The 18,475-nt window shown below is 40.1% G+C and overlaps 1 protein-coding gene across 1 annotated transcript; it reads right to left on the bottom strand.

The window, feature by feature from the left end:
* Positions 1 to 16,998: 16,998 nt before the first annotated feature.
* On the bottom strand, positions 16,999 to 18,147 carry LOC115815435 (actin-3-like). Its single transcript, XM_030778391.1, has one exon. The coding sequence runs from the start codon at positions 18,145 to 18,147 to the stop codon at positions 16,999 to 17,001; it is 1,149 nt and encodes a 382-aa protein (XP_030634251.1).
* Positions 18,148 to 18,475: the final 328 nt, after the last annotated feature.

Below are 18,475 nucleotides of genomic sequence, written 5' to 3'. Positions count from 1 at the left end.
ACTCATAGAGTGTTTAATGCATATAGATTTCACTTAAACACATGAGCTCAGTGGTCTAGCAGAGTAAAGAAACAGCATGGATGGGGAACAGAATGAGTGGTTCATTTTCTATGCGACCTCATAGCGTGTTGAGCATGCTTAATGACCTTTCTAAACACGCTCAGATTCCACATGAAGGAGAGATCACACAACATTATTTAGGATAGAGACATCCCAGAAAGACAGAGGTTCCCAAGCAAGACCAGGCTGCCTTACAAACCGTAAATGAACCTCTTCCACGTTTGAGATCATTCCAAAAATAGGGGCTGAACTCTCCTCGGTACATTCACCTGAACCCTGGGGGGGGGGGGGGGCGGAAGGCAGGTTTGCTTCATTTTCACTTCATGTTCTAAGTCTATTCATCCAGTATGTCTTTTATATTTGGTTTTCTTGTTTTGTTTTTTTCCCTAGAAAGGAAATCAAGGAAAAACAGAAGCACTTTGAGAAGTTTTCGCTTCAAGTATGTCATTTCTTGGCTTTCTCTTTAACTGTGTGTAAATCACGTTATTTTCCAGCATCTTGCCTTTTCTAACATTTGGCCAATCATGGTCGGAGTGAGGAAAGTTCTGCAGCAGGTACGAACAACTGAGATTACCTTACAAATGTTCTGTGCTGTGCAGTTTTGTTTTTGTTTTCGTTTGTTTGTTTGTTTTTGTTTTTTGCGGTTCTAAGCTACCCACCTATTACAATAAAAAGGAAAAGCTATTATTTTTTTTCTGTTCAACTTCACAACAATTTCAACTGGCAGGACGGTTAAATCAGTCTCCTAGGGTTTGAGTGATGTAAGCAGTTTTTAGCGACTACAGAAGACATGTCCAGAGATGGGCATCATAAATATGTCTGTTGTTTATAGAGATGAGGATTGTTTGGCTGCGCTGTTTGCCGCTGTCTTTCTGTCCTGTTGTGTAAAGAGGCACATGCACCTCTAATCTCATTAGATTCCTCTTCTTCTATGCTGTTTCAGCTACACACACTTTAATTGCCTCACATAAAATTGACATTACACAACATATTTTAAGCTCTCGCCACAGATAAATAACAGCGAGCTCAGTTTTAATGTAAAGCTTCGGCTAATTGAAGGCCCATCAAAGTGCTGACTGTGGAATTGAAAGAGAGAGAGAGAGAGAGAGAGAGAGAGAGAGAGAGAAGAAAAAAAACTGAAATTGCAGGCAGTAAATCTAACCAGGCTCATCTGTGAGCTGGAGAGAGAGATGGAGTGATGATAATACATACAAAAATATGTTAATAACTGAAAGTGGATTGCTGCACCACAGAAATGGTAGGAATCTAATTCCAGTGGGACGTCATCGCTCCTTCCTTTCATGATTAAAAAAAAAGAAAAAGAAATCAAATCAACTGCTTTCTAAATATGATTAGGGTCATACAGGGTTTCATAATCTATGAAATAAGTAAATACATACATGCATGCATATACATACATAGATACATACATACATGCATACACATATAAAGAGGTTACATCAACTTAACGTGTGAAGGTAGCCTACTGCAAACCCTTTTTGACTTTGCTCAAACTGTATCCAAGACTAAGAGAATGTTTCTGTCCTCAAGATGACTGAACTGACATCTTTCTTTTTTCTTTTTTCAAAATTGGACTCCCTTTTTACTGTGGTGGTTTATTTGTTTGTTTTTTTAAGCAGCGGACGCTTCTAAACTTTTGGAAGCGTGCCATCGTTTCACATTAAAAGAGATTGGGGAGAGTGTTAAACGAGAGAGCCTCTCTCTCTCTTAGCTGGTCGAGAGTGTGAATCTCAACAAACAGAAGTGTTGTCATTTAGCTGGCACATTGTAGCTTTGCACGGATATATAACCACACCAGCGCTGCCATTGAATTAACTCAAAGTCCTTCCAGTAACCCCTGATTTCATTTACCTCCATCAACAACTACTGTCTGTTCAGCCCAGCCCTGGATGCAGAGCAGCTCCATGTGCATATCTCTACTGTAGCTTATTTTCAGTGCCTTTATGTATAATGCAGTGCCTTTATGTATAATAATGATGAATAATGCAGAGGTATATCAATAGAGAAAGATGTATTGACAAGAGCTTATGCATTATCTAGATGAATGTCTTACGTGATATCTGAATAGGACAAGACGGGAAGACCACTCTGTCTCAGCTGGGGTGTTTGAGCTGTTTGGGTGTGTCCTTAACTGGGCATATTGGTGTCTTCCTGTGTTGTAGTGTATACTAATACAGAGCACAGAGTCAAAATAGAAGAATCCCACATAATTTGAAACGTGTCATTAACATATTGAGCGTATGACAACTTTGTTCATAAACATGTATAAAGCACTTAATAACTAACAATCATAACTGGCTAAAACCATAAAATAAAACCACTGTCACGTTCTGCACGCCCCCCCCCCCCCCCCCCCCCCCAATTGAGAGCTATGCTGTGAAAGGCGTCACTGTGAAATGGAAGTCCAAATTCATTCCCAGTTCAGATGGCATTTTCTCTCTTTACTTTGTACAGAGATTTTGCAAAGGAGAGGAACAAAGTGGGTTAATGGAACAAAAATCTATGAAATAATGAATCAATGACTGTTCAAAAATTACTCAGGCCTAATTGTTCCTCCAGTTCCCCGACTCATTGCGCTCTTATAATACATTCTAGTTGATTGAGCAGAACTAGTCAGGCAGCTTGAAATCATATCATTAGTATAATATCATTTTCATTATAAAAAATGCGACATGAAGAGGCATTTGTGTAATGAGGAACATGGAGTAGAATGTTAAATAGGCCAGATAACAGAACTGTATCAGCTTTGCTTGCTGAATGGTTTGGATATCAGCTAATTATCGGAGAACGAAGAGTCTGTACCAAACTTGGTGGATTTTATTTACGTGCTTACTGAGGGAGCAGGCTACATAAAACTCTTCGGCTTTCAAACAATCTTCCTAACTACACAGCATGCATTGCCTTGATGAGTGAAGGCTGTCCTCAACCTCCATTTTCCTGTGTAGCATAAAGCTCGGCTGTTAGAAGCAGCTCTGCACCCTCTAGAGAGATAGAACAAGCCTTTCATATTATCCCTCTATTGAGCTCAAGCTGGAAAGTTGAATCTGTTATTTAATGACACACACTTCTGAAAGAGAGAGAGAGAGAGAGAGAGAGAGAGAGAGAGAGAGAGAGAGAAAGAGAGAGAGAGACTTAATACCCACGACTGATGTTTAAATCAACCATGAACTCTGTGTGGTAGAGCAATGTTTGTCACATAGCCTTCATGGCAAGAATTTAAACCATTAAAAAAAAAAATGTCTACGGAAAACAGCATGTATGATAACGGCAAATGCGTTGGCTTCACCTGCTCAAGTGACACTTTGTACTGCAAGCACATTACACAGAGCTTAAACACCCACAACCATGGCACAGCTGCTGCCATTTGCTTAAACAGAGACAACACAGCTACACCTGAGGGATCAGCTGCATTCTCTCAGCTTGGATTTTTTTTAAAATTGTCATAATTGTCATATCTTTGAAAGCAAAGGGAGGATGATTGCCGCATTTGTAATGTCTCTGAACGAACAAACAAAATAGAAATACAAACCACATGGTATTTCAGGTTGTTTCTTGCTGTGGCTACAGATATGGGGGGGGGGGGGGGGGGGGGGGCATCAGGCGGTTACCCATAGCGCCCCCTGTTGGCTTGGCTCATTTTTAAGTGCTGTCTTGTAGGGTTCTTTTCATCACAGGATATGAATGTAATTAAGGGTTTGTTAGCCTTTCTCCCTCAAAAGAAATCAAAGGGCCATCTGGTCCATTTCCACAGTTTAATCTTGAAAGACTTGCCTTGTAGCTTTCATTTGAATTTCTCTTTCAATTGTGGAGATCACTGCTCTCTCCCTGTATGCTAGCTAGAGGCCTGGGCAGTGAGTAGAGGTTCATTAAGGGGCTGTGGTTCTTTTTTTTTTTTTCCTGTTCTTTTTTTTTTCTTTCTCTCTTTTATGAGGCAGTGGATGGACACGGCAGGACAGCAGTACTTACTGGGGTGCTGCTGTCTCTCCTCTTGCTTTGCATTGGTCAGAGACTGAGAGGAACCAGCATTAGCAGATTTCTGTTGAGAGTACTACACTGATGAAAACTGGCTTCACGAAATATAGTGAAAAACAACTGACCTTGTTTCTATCACGGTACTGAACGTACATTTCTGTCAGGAATATAGAACAGGAAAGCATAACTGTTGCTCAACTGGTCATTAGTTAGATATTCTGATTGAAAAAAAAAAGGTCTTCAGATATTCTCGACTCCCTTAGCAAAAACATAAGTTTCAGTGAAAATGAGTTCTCAAAGGAAGAGAAAAATTTTTTTTTAAAAAAAAGTATATGCTTTTTCTCCTAGGGTATAGTCAGCCCTCCCAGTTTGACATAACATCAAAACTAAACTCACTGAGCCCCTAACACTTCAAAATCCAATCTTGACAAGAAACAAGACGGGTGAAAAGACTTATCAGAGGAAAGTTATCAAGGGGAGAAAAAAAAGAAAAGAAAAAAAAAAAAAAAAATATATATATATATATGTATATATATATATATATAAGAGCAACAAAAATGCTTATTTGCAAATATCAGCTCAAAAGTATAAAAGCAAAAACTGAAAACAACAATGCTTGTCAGATTAGTAAGAGAATAGAAAAACAGTACGAGGGTAAAAAAAATGGCTCAAACGTTCAGAACTGTAGGGAAGAAAAAAACAGAAGCGTTTGCACAGGCATTCTGGGAAAGCATTCTCATCAGCATAAACGCGACGCTCTAATTGCTGGCGCTTTCATGAAATCGATTGTACGAGATGAATGTGAGGAGACAACAGACAGGTAAAGCGTCAGTAGACAACAGTCAAAACGGAAGTGACTGAATATTTCCCCCGTGTCAATTTGTCTGGTTTAACATTAAAATACCACAGCCATAAGAATCACATTAGATCATGAACAGGGCCAAATGAGCTCATCAGTGGGTGACATAATTATCTGTTAGACACTTCTATTATTGTTTATGAAAACTGTCATTCATACTGTACAGTAATCTGAGTGTGACTGTATCAATTTACACGTTTAGTCTTTGCTACGTTCAGTGAATGACATAACAGCCACCCATGCTTTATGAAAAGCTGTGATTTCAAATATTTTTATAGCTGTTATGATGGTAAACAATTCCCTGTTATGTAAATGTACATAGCAAAATATCTGACTCCTCATTGGTAAATCAACTTGAGACCGGTTTGCACTTTACAGGTGCAAATAAAAAGATCATTCTTTCATTTGTCATTCCAAAACAAAGATGACCATGTGATTTCTCCAGTATGTACAGATACATGCATGTGTAACATGAGAACAATGTGTATGCAATATTACACTAATTTTACTATAGTTATGTGTGGCCGATGTGGTTCTTTCTTTCTTTCTTTCTTTCTGACTTACTTACTTAGTAACTTTGTATGGCCAATGCCTCTAAGTGTTCTTTCTCCGTGACTAACTTGGGGGAAATTCATTAATTAGTGCAGAGATTTTGAATGCATCACTATGCGCATGCAGAGCCAAAGATGTGAATTCAGCAGAGTTATTGGTCTCTGAATATCTTCATGACTTGATTTCTGGTGGTTCTTGGTATTTGGCCAATACAAGCTAGGCCACACAGCTTTCCTGTGACAGTACCATCTCTTCTATCTCTGCGACATTCACAGAGCAAAGGCAACACATTGTGTTTACAGGTTTGGCATGGTATAGACTGCACAGCTGTAAATACACAGTTTAGTTTTATGTTTCTGAAACAGGTGGGTGGGGAGGTGGGGGGATACAAAAAGAGAGAGAGAGAGAGAGAGAGAGAGAGAGGGAGAGAGAGAGAGAGAGAGAGAGAGAGAGAGAGAGAGACAGAGAGAGACAGAGATCTTTGTAATTCAGAGAAACCTCAAGCCACAGAGAAACTCACAAAAAAGACCCTGCAGATGGCACGGCCATTTCGCCTACCCACCAGTTCAGACCACCTGCTCTCCAACTGGTCCAACTGGTCCCAGTCACCACTCGGAGTGTTTGTCCTGACTCATACACTTGGCGCAATCTGCCGTGCTTCTCCTAAACCCCTCATTACACAAAGCTGTAGGAGTGTGTTTGGGAGCACTGAGGCGTGTCTCACACATGCTGAGTGTCAAAATTCATCCTGGACATTGGGTAGGATGACCCCGGGCTCCTCACCCACCTCCTCCTGCCTCCCACCTCCCACCCTGGGAGCTCTGGCTGCTCCTGGGTCCATGGTTATTTATTTTGCACTTCACACAGGGAGGCCTGGCTACAGTCATCCCAGTACCAATCCTATTTTATATTTGATCACGGAGTTCCTGGAGCATTATTCAGTCTTGAGCGAGTGCAGTTTATGAAAACAGATCGGGTAGTGTTTTTATCTCTTCAAGTTTTCAGTGGAACACACAGTGACGCAGGACGTCAGTGATCATAATCACGGCTCCCCGCATGTCAAACGACCGTTTGTTGAGTTTGGTTTGAAAATACTGATTTTCATATTCATTTTCAATCACTCTGAGGACATCAAGGTGTCTTTTCATTCTAATTTAACAAACAAAATGTTTACATTAAAAAAAAAGTTAAAAATCATCTGGCAAATATGGTAAAATTTAATTCAGAAAATATTTGATTCTGGTCTGAACTGTGCTTTTTCACTCTTTGTGTGGCACACACAGTTCAGGTACTGTCAGCAGGAGAACACAGTTAGAACACAGTTAGCCACGTTCCGCTAACTGGGTTTGCTGGCCATGGTCCCTCTTGCAGTCTGTTTGTGGTCACTGGCAGCCAGGTGTTTAAATAGTAGCTGGGGAAGTTGTAATTTCCTAAAATGTATTACTACAAAAGAACAAAAGTACATTAAATCAAAAACAAACCTGAGGCGGGCAATGACAAGAGCCCAGTGGAAAAGCTCCAGCGCCTAGGACTGCACAGACGGCATCTCAATCATAAAAACTATTTCAGACCACTTACCAACCTGTTAGCAAAGCTGCCAAAACTGGCATGCATAAAGACATAGGCTTCATTCATCTATGGGAAAATGAGCTGCGAGGGCCTGTACCAAATCCACGACAGCAGCACAATACATCAGCCTTATCAGGGAGAGCAGGAGAGAAGGAAGACCCGTAAGCACGAGCGATGAAAAAGAAAACGCTGTCGCTCTCGTAAGCCCGCGGGGTCAAGGCGGCGAGCGAACGCAACGCCTCTCAATGTTCACGCTAATGGTGTCAAAAGAAACCTCAGTTCACTGAAAAAAAAAGAAAAGAACAGAAAAGAAAAGAAAAGAAACAAACATCGAGCCTCTCAAAGCACAAACTTAGTTTCCTCACTCCCACATGGTAGAGCAAGGCTCGCGTCTCAAGACTTCAGCTTCTTCCAGTCAATTATTTGTAACAGCTTGTTCCTTGGTGTGTAATCTAAATATAACCCTCCTGAGCTTCTTTGTGGTCTGTGCCGGGTCCTGATTAGTCAGAATTATTATGTCAGTGTTTAACAGAGCAGGATATGGAAGGAAGCTCTGGATGCAGTCAGAAGATGACTCGCGTTGACGGATGGTAAGGGTCAGGACGGTGGGAAGCAGGAGCATGACTGACAAGAGAGGTGTGAAGCAGCTCTGTTAATGGAGGAGTACACCTCCCACAGTCACTGTGAGCTGGATGCTCCTTGCACCTCTCCTCTGCTTAGGGGTTAAAAGCTTGCAGCCAGTAATGTGCATGTTTGAGAGAGGCATTACACTGCATGATGCTTGACAGGACAGCATGGCCTCATATGGTTCTACATTAGCGCTTAAGATGCTGCAGGTTCTCTAGCTCAGCTCATGCATAAAGCAACACTCTAAGTGGCCATAAATGTATGCATATGTATGTATATGTGTGTGTGTGTGTATGTATATATATATATATATATATATATATATGTGTGTGTGTGTGTGTGTGTGTGTGTGTGTGTGTGTGTGCGTGTGTATGTATGTATGTATGTATGTATGTACGTATATATATTTATTAATCAACCACATCTGTAGCATGTTATAAATGACATGGTCCTCCTTACCCCTGCAACAGTTCCAGAGCCTCTCTACTAATTCTCTTACTATATATAGAGAGAAACCTTCACTGGCTTCTCTAGTTTTATACGTGTGGAACATTCTAGAGCATCCACCTTTATGGGCTTTGGATATAAGGGGCCTATGGCAGGTGATGTTAGGACAACTTCAAACACCAGAAACCAGTAGAGGTAAAGGCTACCATTTTGCTCCCATGAGATCAACTTAAGAGGAATGTGAATCAGTAGCTTTTCACACTCCAGCCGCTAATCTGACCATTCTGTTCTCCTGTTGTTTGTTGCCTTGGTTACAAAGTCCTTAGATGTAACGTTATCACTGCACAGTTCCAGCAGTACACAGAGAGCCGTATCACACGCTTTTGGGGGAGGTGGATGTATGCTATGTTGTGCACAGCTAAAATTAGGCTCTGACTGCTCTCAAACTCATCTTTCAGAATTAGAGGGGGCAAAAAAAACAAGCGTTGTGTGTTTTTTCTTTTTTAATCTCAGATCAGCCAGCTGAGATGGATCATTTCCATACATAAGTGTCTAGATTTGAAATTGCTTTTTTATGTGGGCAAGTAGCGGCAGGAAAACATTTTTTTAAAAAAAGAAAGAAAGAAAGAAAGACAGAGTGAATGATAGTCTACTGAATTATAATATCATTTTTGGATGCCATATACATCTAAGTGAGTATCTTCCTAACCTAATCTCTACTGCTCGTTTAAGTTGTCTTGAATTTTGACTAGAAGAAAAATAATTGTTGATGTCAGTAAATCGACTCCGCTCTTATTTCTTATGCTCTACCTGTCCCATTTAATGTCGACACATGTACCCATTCATCCATCACTGTTTCAACATCAGCTTTATCGATTTAAAAGAAAAAAAAAAAGAAAAAAAAAAACAGGGTTCTCTCGATCCTCATTATAATTGTAAATGAACAATATTTTGCAAATGCTTCTCCAGAAGGTCTCTTTTGGGTCTCTCGAATGGTCAAACGGTCACAGTGTAACACAGGGATAAACAAAAAACAAAAAAAAAGGCATTTCCAAAGGCACTATGCATGGCAGTGCACTCTTGGGAAAAGAAACGCTAGTAGAGGCATCATCAACCAATCCAAAAGCTCTAACTCCCAGCTTTGTCATAATGAAGCGAGTGTAGGTTAGAGCAGGAAGGCATGTTCTGTACTGTCTAATGTCCTTGTTGTCTTGTCAATGCTGCCTGCGTCTTCAAGGCCCATCATGCAACTTTAATGAAAATGGATTTCCTCCCTGTCCTTCACCTGAAGTTCTTGCAGTTGGATTGAGAACAGCTTTTAACGCTGAGTCCTGGCTGTTAGATTGAATTGCTCCATCCGTTGAAAGGAATTCTGACAATAACTGGACACTAAGAAACGAAAATGTATATAGACATTTAAATGTATGGTTTGCCATTAATCAGGCACTCTTTCCATTTCTTAAACAAAATAACATCATGAAAGGCACCTAGTACCATATAAATTTGCTCTAGCTAAGGCCAGGGAGGTGAAAACATTAAGCTTGCGGAGAAGGTTATGAGAGATATAGTCCAAAATCAGTCAGCGGTTTCAAAGTGTGTCATCTGCTAAAATATTTTTCCTCTTGTACTAAATTCTAAGCAAACTGAAGCAAAAACACATTGTGCTAAAATGGTTATTAATGTCATGTGGTGTGGTGGTAGGGGGGGGGGGATCATCTGTGACAGTGAGAAGAGTGGATGCACCAGATGATACAGATAGAGTCATCACAGTTTCTTACATAAACGTTTCAGTGGAAAGATGAAAATGTCTACAGTGGCAGCATGAATCAATGCGGAGGTGAAATATTAATCTATTTTGATTTAAAATTCCCCTTTAAATTTGCTATTTGTGGAGGCCATCAGCTGGAGAGTCTCTTTGAAGTCAAACTGGTGCCACAAGTAACCCTTTCAGCAGAGGCGTGCCGGGGGGACGGTCTGTCCCTCTGTTATTTCTGTGAATTTTACCGCGACTGTGCTGTCTCTTGGATGAGTTCATTTTTTTTTTTGGTTTTTTAACTTAAAACACAGCTATCAGTCTCTCTGTCACACAGAAATCGAAATTTCCTCTCCCTTGTTTTTTTTTTTTCTTCTCTTATTCTTTTCATGGCAGAAAAAAGAAAAAGACTGAGTTGTCAAAGAATGATTGACATATCATGCCAGCTTTAACTGATTATGCCTGATTTATCACATACCCTCCAGAATCCACTCAATGGATGTGTACTCCCATCTCAGAATAGCACCAATGGCTAAAAGCGACAAGTAGCATTAGATCATGGATCACTCTATCCATTTCCTGACTGATGAGCAGAGGTACTGACACTTTTATGATTTTCATATCATAATTTCCAATGTCCAGGGACTCAGATAAGTGCTTTCTTCCGCATTAGTTCCAACTTGAATCATTAGGGGGATAAAAAAAAAATTACAAAATTAAGGGGGTGTTTGAAGGGGGCAACAACAATAGCGAATGAAAATTTGAGTAATAACAAAAGCACAGTAATCAGATCCTTTTTTTGCAAAATACAATCCTGTATACCATCTTGTATATTCATCATCAAAGTCCAATAATAAAGTAGCTACTGTAATTCTTAACCTATACTCTTCACTATCTGAAACAAGGGGTGGATATATAAATAGCTGTATTCCTTTAATGTAGGCGTCTACTGCAACATACTGTGTTGTTTTCTTTCAACATTTTAAGACTGTCAGTGAACTCCCTCAATGTATAGCATAGACAGTCCTTGAATAGCATCGCTGATCATTCTTTAGTAGACATTTGGCTGGCTGAATGAGTGCTACAATCCCCCGGACTGCAGAAGACTCAGATATCCTTCATTCATCACCTGTCTCCCAAACCTGTTTGCTACATCTTCATTTGTTTTCTTTGGACTGGTTTAAGGAAACCAGCCATCTAATCAAATATTCTATCTATAGGCCAAAGCAAGTGTGCTGATTAAGACATGATTGAAATACACAGTAATGGACATGACAAAAAATGTAAAGTTATTATTAAAAGGCAGGTACTATAAATACAAGACACACAAGACACAAAAAAACCCCAAGATGAAGCAACAATACTGTGGTTAAAATAGGTGGTTTTATGATACTATAAAGGACCTATATTGGCTAATCTTTGCTTTGAAATAGACATTGAAGAGGATTACCACAAGAAGAAAAATTTCAGTAAAAACATTCCATCGTTAAAAAAAAAAAAGGCTTGAACAGCAGAATAATGATCTCTGCATTATATAAAACAAATCCAACTGCACACCTTGAAGTGACATCCTAAAGATGAAAGGCAAAGCTCAGGAAAATGTAGGAATTTTCTAATCCTTGACAAACCCCTGGCTCAATAGACAGTCAGCCTTTCCTCCTCTGAAAGAGGGGTGCATATAAGATAAGCATCCTTCTACAGGATGATATATATTAACAGATTTCTGAAACTCCATGAAGCCTTTCAGTGACATTTACTGACACTTATAGTAAATAATTAACGGGCAAACCTTATCAACAGTGACAACGGTCTTCCCTGATGGATGTCAATGCATTTGCCATAGCCCAGCGGGCCATTAGAGATAAATGACAGCTTCGAGCTCCCGCAAGACTAACACTTCAAATGGCTGAAGAGAAAAAAAAAATATATATATATGAATTACTACTTAACTGGGTCCACTGACTATGTTTGCAAAAACAAAATCATTTGCTATGAATAAAATTGCTGAATCTTCTGGATTTAAAACAAAGCTAGTGGTTTTCTATCATGTTGCCAAATCAATAGAACCTCTGAGAGTCTTAACTGCTTGGAGGAAACTACTTACTTCACAAATATTCTCTCGAGAAAGGTCAGAAAGAAAACAAAATGAGTTGTATTGGTGTTCAATTACCTACTAACTCAGAGGTTCAGAAGACAAATTACTTGGTTGTATACAGTAATGATGCTGACACAGATTGCTTCACACAAACAGTAGCAAAATGACCTACTGCATCAGGGTGCATTATTTTAGTTTGTTGACAACAGCAGTACAACACACGTTACACATTATATTCTAATGGGCCCATTAAACATCAGAATTATATATTGACTTAAAGATAATGGTATGCTCTTCCGTAGCACCAAGGACAGATATCTAATTTATTACGGGACATTTCAGGCAAAAATCTTCACTAAGTTACTGCACCTATATCTTTTATTTTAATAGCTCCACACTCCAATTAATCAGAGAAAGATAAAGAAAGAGAGAGAGGGAGAGAGAGAGAGAGAGAGAAAGAGAGCATTTACTAAGCAAGCGCTATCCGATGGAACTCTCAAAATGGAGGAAGAGTAATCTCCACACCATCCATTCAGAAATGCCTTTAGGCTATGAGTAATCCTGACGACCATGACTAATAAATCCCAACAGAATAAAAGATAAAAAGATACAGTTATCAATTGAACATTTTTAAACAGAGGAATCTCCAGCACCAAATTAAACTCACACTATTGTTCTAAGCAGCATGTTCAAACTCTACATACTTCAGGTGGAAGCAGACCTGTCCTTTTCAAGTTAAAACAAACCGAATTCATATATAATTCCAATCTAAATGTTCCATTGCAGCTGTCATTCTTTACTCATTCTTGGCTTTCGCTCACCCTGTGACTAGTTATTTTTTCTGCCTTCTATTGTTCTGTCTGTTCCAATGTTCATATTTAAATTCAGACAAAGATGACTGTGAAGCCTTGTGCTCCTGCCATTCAATTAAGTGGCAACGTTTAAATTGAAAGTCAAAACACTCACTTAACCTCCTCTAGAGGGCGCTGGTCGGTGACCTTGCTCCTAGACAAATGGTCTAGCTCAATAAGGCTGCCAATGGAAGACAAGTGTCCCTGCTCCATCAATACAAAAAGCAATCTAGTAGCCCTGCTTAAACCAGACATCATCTTAGAAGGTCGACCCTGCACCCACACAATGTTGAGTTCATCAGTTGAGAATTAGTATACTGGTAATCATATGTTTGAGGTAGTGAAGGGGATACTTCCTTACCTGCAAACCTTTTGACAAAGTAAAACACAAAATGGCTGATGCTAAATTGCATTGCTGACTTTTCATCCTTTAATGTCTACAATACATCGTAATGACGACACAGAGGGAAGTGGAGGGTAGTAACTGGAGGGGTGAACGCCTAGCGTGGCAGTTCACTGTCAGTGTGACCCTGAGTGAAGCACGTAAAGCAGAAGTTACTTCAGAGGCTTGGGATCTCTGACACAAAACACAATCATAGTAAATGTCAGCTGCAGAGGACAAATGTAAATCTAATTAATGAACAGTTTGGGGAGGCACAACATGTATTCTGAAGAGAGATTAAAAGCTAAATATAAATGCTAACAATAAAAAAAAACATTAATCACATGTAATTAGAAAAACAATTATACAGGGATTAAACCATTGTAATGTTTGGTGTTCCTTAATCTTATTATTAGGGGTATTTCTCTAAAGTAAGAGTTTAGAAACTGAAACTGATGTTCATTTGTTTTCGTGGATTCCTCTAAAAGTGTAATATCTGAGAGCAAATACATACATATTGTGAGGACCCTTCTGTGATTTTCATTCATTCAAAACAAATGCAAAGATACCCTCTGGGGATACTTGCGTGTAAACTGTCAGATCGCGTGACAGTTATGGGTTATTCTTCCCACAGGAATCTGCTTTGGGCCACTTGAGACCCAGGGTTCAGCCCCCTTTCTGGTAGTGTAAAATCAGCATATCGGATAAAGGCTCATAATTTTACCAACACCCATGGTACCTCTCAAAGTCAGAGAAAACAAACTTTAAAATGATTAAATCAGCTATACCTGCAGCAGATTTATCCACACTGATAAATCTGAGGCCACACTCACCGCTAAACATCACTCAGACTTTGAGATTTTCTCAAAGCTGATTTGAAATGGGGCTCTATTCACTGGAATCTCTTCCTTATGTAATGATATGTAAAGCCTGTCACTCTTTTTATATTTTAAAGAAAAGCAAATGTAACTATGCTATAATGATGTGTATTAAATCATTTTAATATAAAAATATATCCAGAAAGCAAAAAAGGAAAGCCCCTTGTATTTTGTTGTTTTGTAGCTAACTGTTGTTAGATACTGAAGCACACGCGTATCCGCACCTTCAACAAATCTATGCTCCTGGAGGAGGCCTAACAAGATCTGAATATTATAAAACTGACAGAAGATGGACCTAGACACGGTCTTGATAGGAAAAAATCTCACATCAACAGAACACACAACATATATCATTGTTTTATTTTCTTTATGTCTTTACACGGACCAGCTTTGCTCCATCATATAAGATAAAATCTTTTAAGCTAAAAACGGGTGATTCAATGCATTATTGAGTAGGGATTTATAGGCTGATTAGTCCTAACCCACTGTAGAGTTCACTTCATACATAGCATATGATAGCATGTTAGAATAAACCTAAAATAACTTGCAGTATAAAGGCTCGGACATTCTTTTCATGCCTGCAGCTACAGATCAAGAGTCCACCGCGGATGCGGTTCCAGTTCTGCCTCTACTACAATCACTGGGCTGTTCAATCAATAACTACTCCAGTCGCCATCCTCTTAGAATCCATAGCAACGTGGTAGCTGATTACTACTGCTTAATTGCACTTCAAAAACAGGGAAGACGCTGATCGGGGCTATCACTCATTTGATAAAATCCGGCCGTTTTTTCCGGAGTTTGCGTGCAGTGCGCAACAGAAGATGTGCAGCTTTTCTTGCGTCTATGACAAAGAGATAAATTAATTCTCAGTGCAACAGCGACCGTGTTTCCATCCACGCCGGGATGCAAGGTGAACAATGGTTTTCATGGTATTCTTCTGGATCAGAAGAAAACGTGAAAGAGAGAAGAAAAAGAGTAAACCACTCCGCATATCTTATTTTAACGGCGTGGTATTTGTTCCGTCATGTTACTTAAGTTTCCTCATTAATTACACGTGTTTTGAATGAAATGGGCTAGAGGGATTAATATCCATTCTAACACTAATAAAGTCGTTGACTGGCAGGGGGGTTAAGACGGTTTTGCGTTATAGAACTTCTATAGAAGTAGATAACTAAAATATTTATGCTGTGTCGCCACCCCCCCCCCCCCCCCCCCCAAAAAAAAAAACATAATCTATTTATCAAAGTGTACGCATGAGTCAAAGGTCATCAAACGTAAGAGATGCAGGTGATCACTTTTCGCTTTCAACAAGTAGACGCAGGCATATAATGGGCTATCAATAACAAAGAAATAGCATTAGCAACTCAGCATTTAAAATTAACAGCTAGAACTGTACGGTTGTGGCATTCAACTATATTACATAAGTTTGGGTAACACTATTGCCGCACTTGGTTGTGACTTAAGAGGTACCGCTGCGTCTATGAAATCGCCTTTGAAGTCTTACACTTATCATCTGAAATCAAATTTGAAATTTTTTGTTACAATTGCAGTTAAACCCAGCACTGCTGATTATGAATTCAGCCCGTGAATTTGCCACTTTCATATTACGTTTGATTGCGGTGCGCACAAGCTGCTAGATAAGCAGCACTCATTCAACAGATCTGCTGCCCAAGGAAGAAGAAGAACAAAAAAAAAAAGGGGGGGGGGGGGGGTCCATCAACAGTATTCACTCGGAGTTGAGCTGTACCAACGGATGCTTTAATCATCACGTTGCAATGAGGAAAACGACAGTTTCATGCAGTACTTTTAAACAACTTGTTCATTATTCAATAAACTTCAAAGTGAATCCCGGATTACTTTAACTGCAATATCTGCTGTGCACTAATCAGAGAGCGACGTGCTAAATCATACATATCGACCACACTTTACTCTGAAATCATACATCTCAGTAAAGAACTCCGATTGCGCTAACTTACTTTAATAGTCGAGCAGCTGTTGAGTTCTCGCAAATGTCCTTACTTCTTTACAAAAGAAGAATGAGATGACTTTAACTTTTTCCTAACCGGAGAGTTCAAAGTAGCAGTGCTAATCTCTGTAGAGATGTGCGAAGAAATTCCGAGGCTGTTTTTCCATCTGCTGTGCGCTTTGCGTTTCGCTTGACTTCGGCTGAGAGAGAGAGAGAGAGTGATGCACTGAGAAGAGCAGAAGAGGTGCCGGAGAAATGAGGGAATTACAGCGAGTTAATCTGACAAGCATCCTAGGGGTGTGGCTAGCGAACATACCCACGCAAATTGCAAAGCGTAGACTTGGTAGTTATTTTGAAACTCTTTTCCTGACGTTGCTCAAACGGACACCGAAATTACGCAGATGTGAAGCGATTAATATTCTTCTGTCCAAGTATTATCAGAGTACTCAGCATCTTCAAGCATCTGCACTGGAAAAAATCCCTTTCACTCTTTCCAAAAGCCATAACAAACCCTCGTAATACAGAGCAAGACAAAAAAATATTTAATTCTCTTCCATTATAGTTTCTAGACTGAAATATTGTGGCATGACATTTCAGCAAAATGTAAAACTGAACTGCAGAGAGATGCAGAGACATCTACCACTGGGAATTTGTTGTTTGGTACATTACGCTCCTACTTGCAAGTTGTTCTGAAACACCATGGGTCTATATGTCCAAGAGAATTAAATACAACATAAGTGTATAGCCTATGTGTGTGTGAGTGGCTTCTCATGTTTCCAGAGAGATACAGCAGTTCCCAGTTCAGGAAACTGTTTAATTTCCCAGAGGTGTTATTGTACCGAAGGCCACCCATCATTAATTCATTTTCATGCCAATGTATAAAGCAACATAAAACAACATTCAGGCAGATAAATATTGTTTTATTATTATTATTATTATTATGAATCAGGCCGTATGTCTTTGGCTCTAATAACATTTCTTTTGGACTATGCAAGACCCATTCTCAAAGTAATCCTGTCTCTTCACCCACATGGGCTGAAAACTACTGAGGCATGGGAGAATGGAGCCACCAAGCCAGGAGGCAAACTCGCGATGATCTCCAGACAGCACCCTGATTTTGGAATCTCTGGGAGCCAACTTCTCCATCTCAGCTTGGAGGCGCTCAGGGAAGCCATTAAGCAGCGTTGTGCCACCACTCATCACAACGTTAGCCATCAAGGTTGCGTGCCACTCTGGGGCGGTCATCTGTAGACTGTTCATAGCCGTGATGTGAATCCCAGGCTGTGACACCCCTGCGATGGATGGACAGAAAAGGATCTCCGGACAACGGAAGCGCTCGTCGCCCAAAGTAACGGTAGAACCATCTGGAAGCTGGTAATCTAGCAGCTGGCCGTGCTTATCTGATTTGAGTTCCCTCTCAAAGTCTGGCGACACATAACAAGTTTGTTTTTTAATCTCGCGCACGATAAACTTGTGCTGGGCTACTGAACCGAAGCCAGCACCGGTCATCAGTTTCTGTAAGCAGCTAGTCACGGCTCTGCCAGCCAAGTCCATCTGGAAGGTGGCATGAGGCAAACAGTAGCCATTACAGACCGGAGAGACGAATGTGGAGCCAGACCCAGAGTCCACAACAAGCCCAGAAACGAGTCCATAGGAGTATGCACAAAGCACAGGTTTGTGGCTTATGTACAAAGCTGGAGTCTCAAACTGCTCAAAGAGAAGCTCTGCTATTTTTGCTCTGCTGGATACAGAAGACAGTGGAGAGTCCGTGACGAGGACACCGTGCTCCTTCGGGCAGGCCTGCAGGTCTTTATACAGGATATGATGCCATAGCTTCTCAAGACTTTCCCAGTCAGTTACAACTCCATTAGTGATTGGCTTTTTAATGATTACATCCGCAGAGTCCTTACTTGGAATGCCGCTGCCAAATAAGTACTCAGCCTGATCTTCTCCGCTGGTTTTGGTCTCCTCGTGACGGGTCACCCCCACAGATGACCTTAAAACAGCTCTTGGTCTCTCATCTCCAGAATATCCAGCTTTGATACATCCTGATCCAGAGTCAATCACAATAGCAACATTTTCTTTAAAGTCTTCACTGCTGTCATTTTCAGTCATATTACACTCAGGTTTAGCTGTTAAGCTGTTAGCTAAATGCGTGAAAGACAACCTGTTCTCTTCAGCTCAGGTTGAAGAGTCTAAATAGCATGTAAGCAACAGTTTGACATGAAAACAAGACATAATCAGACCGCATAAGGATATGTTAGAAGGGATGGCCTGTGACATCACAAAGATCTTGCAGTGTAACATTACCATATTCCACAAGTTTGTTTCCATGGTTACAGATTATCACATGCAAATATGCACAGTGTGTATCTAGACTAGTGAGACACAATGACAAAATATTACTTTTTGCAGTGGGTGATTCTTCCTATGATTTTTTATT

The sequence above is a fragment of the Chanos chanos genome, chromosome 6 (genome assembly GCF_902362185.1).
Source record: "Chanos chanos chromosome 6, fChaCha1.1, whole genome shotgun sequence".
NCBI classification, from domain to species: Eukaryota; Metazoa; Chordata; class Actinopteri; order Gonorynchiformes; family Chanidae; genus Chanos; species Chanos chanos.
The sequence above is the reverse complement of the archived record's forward strand: the minus strand, read 5'-3'. Positions and strand labels throughout refer to the sequence as shown.

What these genes read in the sequence shown, in the direction of transcription:
- LOC115815435 (XM_030778391.1), bottom strand. Translation starts at nt 18,147, where the DNA reads ATGACTGAAAATGACAGCAGTGAAGACTTTAAAGAAAATGTTGCTATT.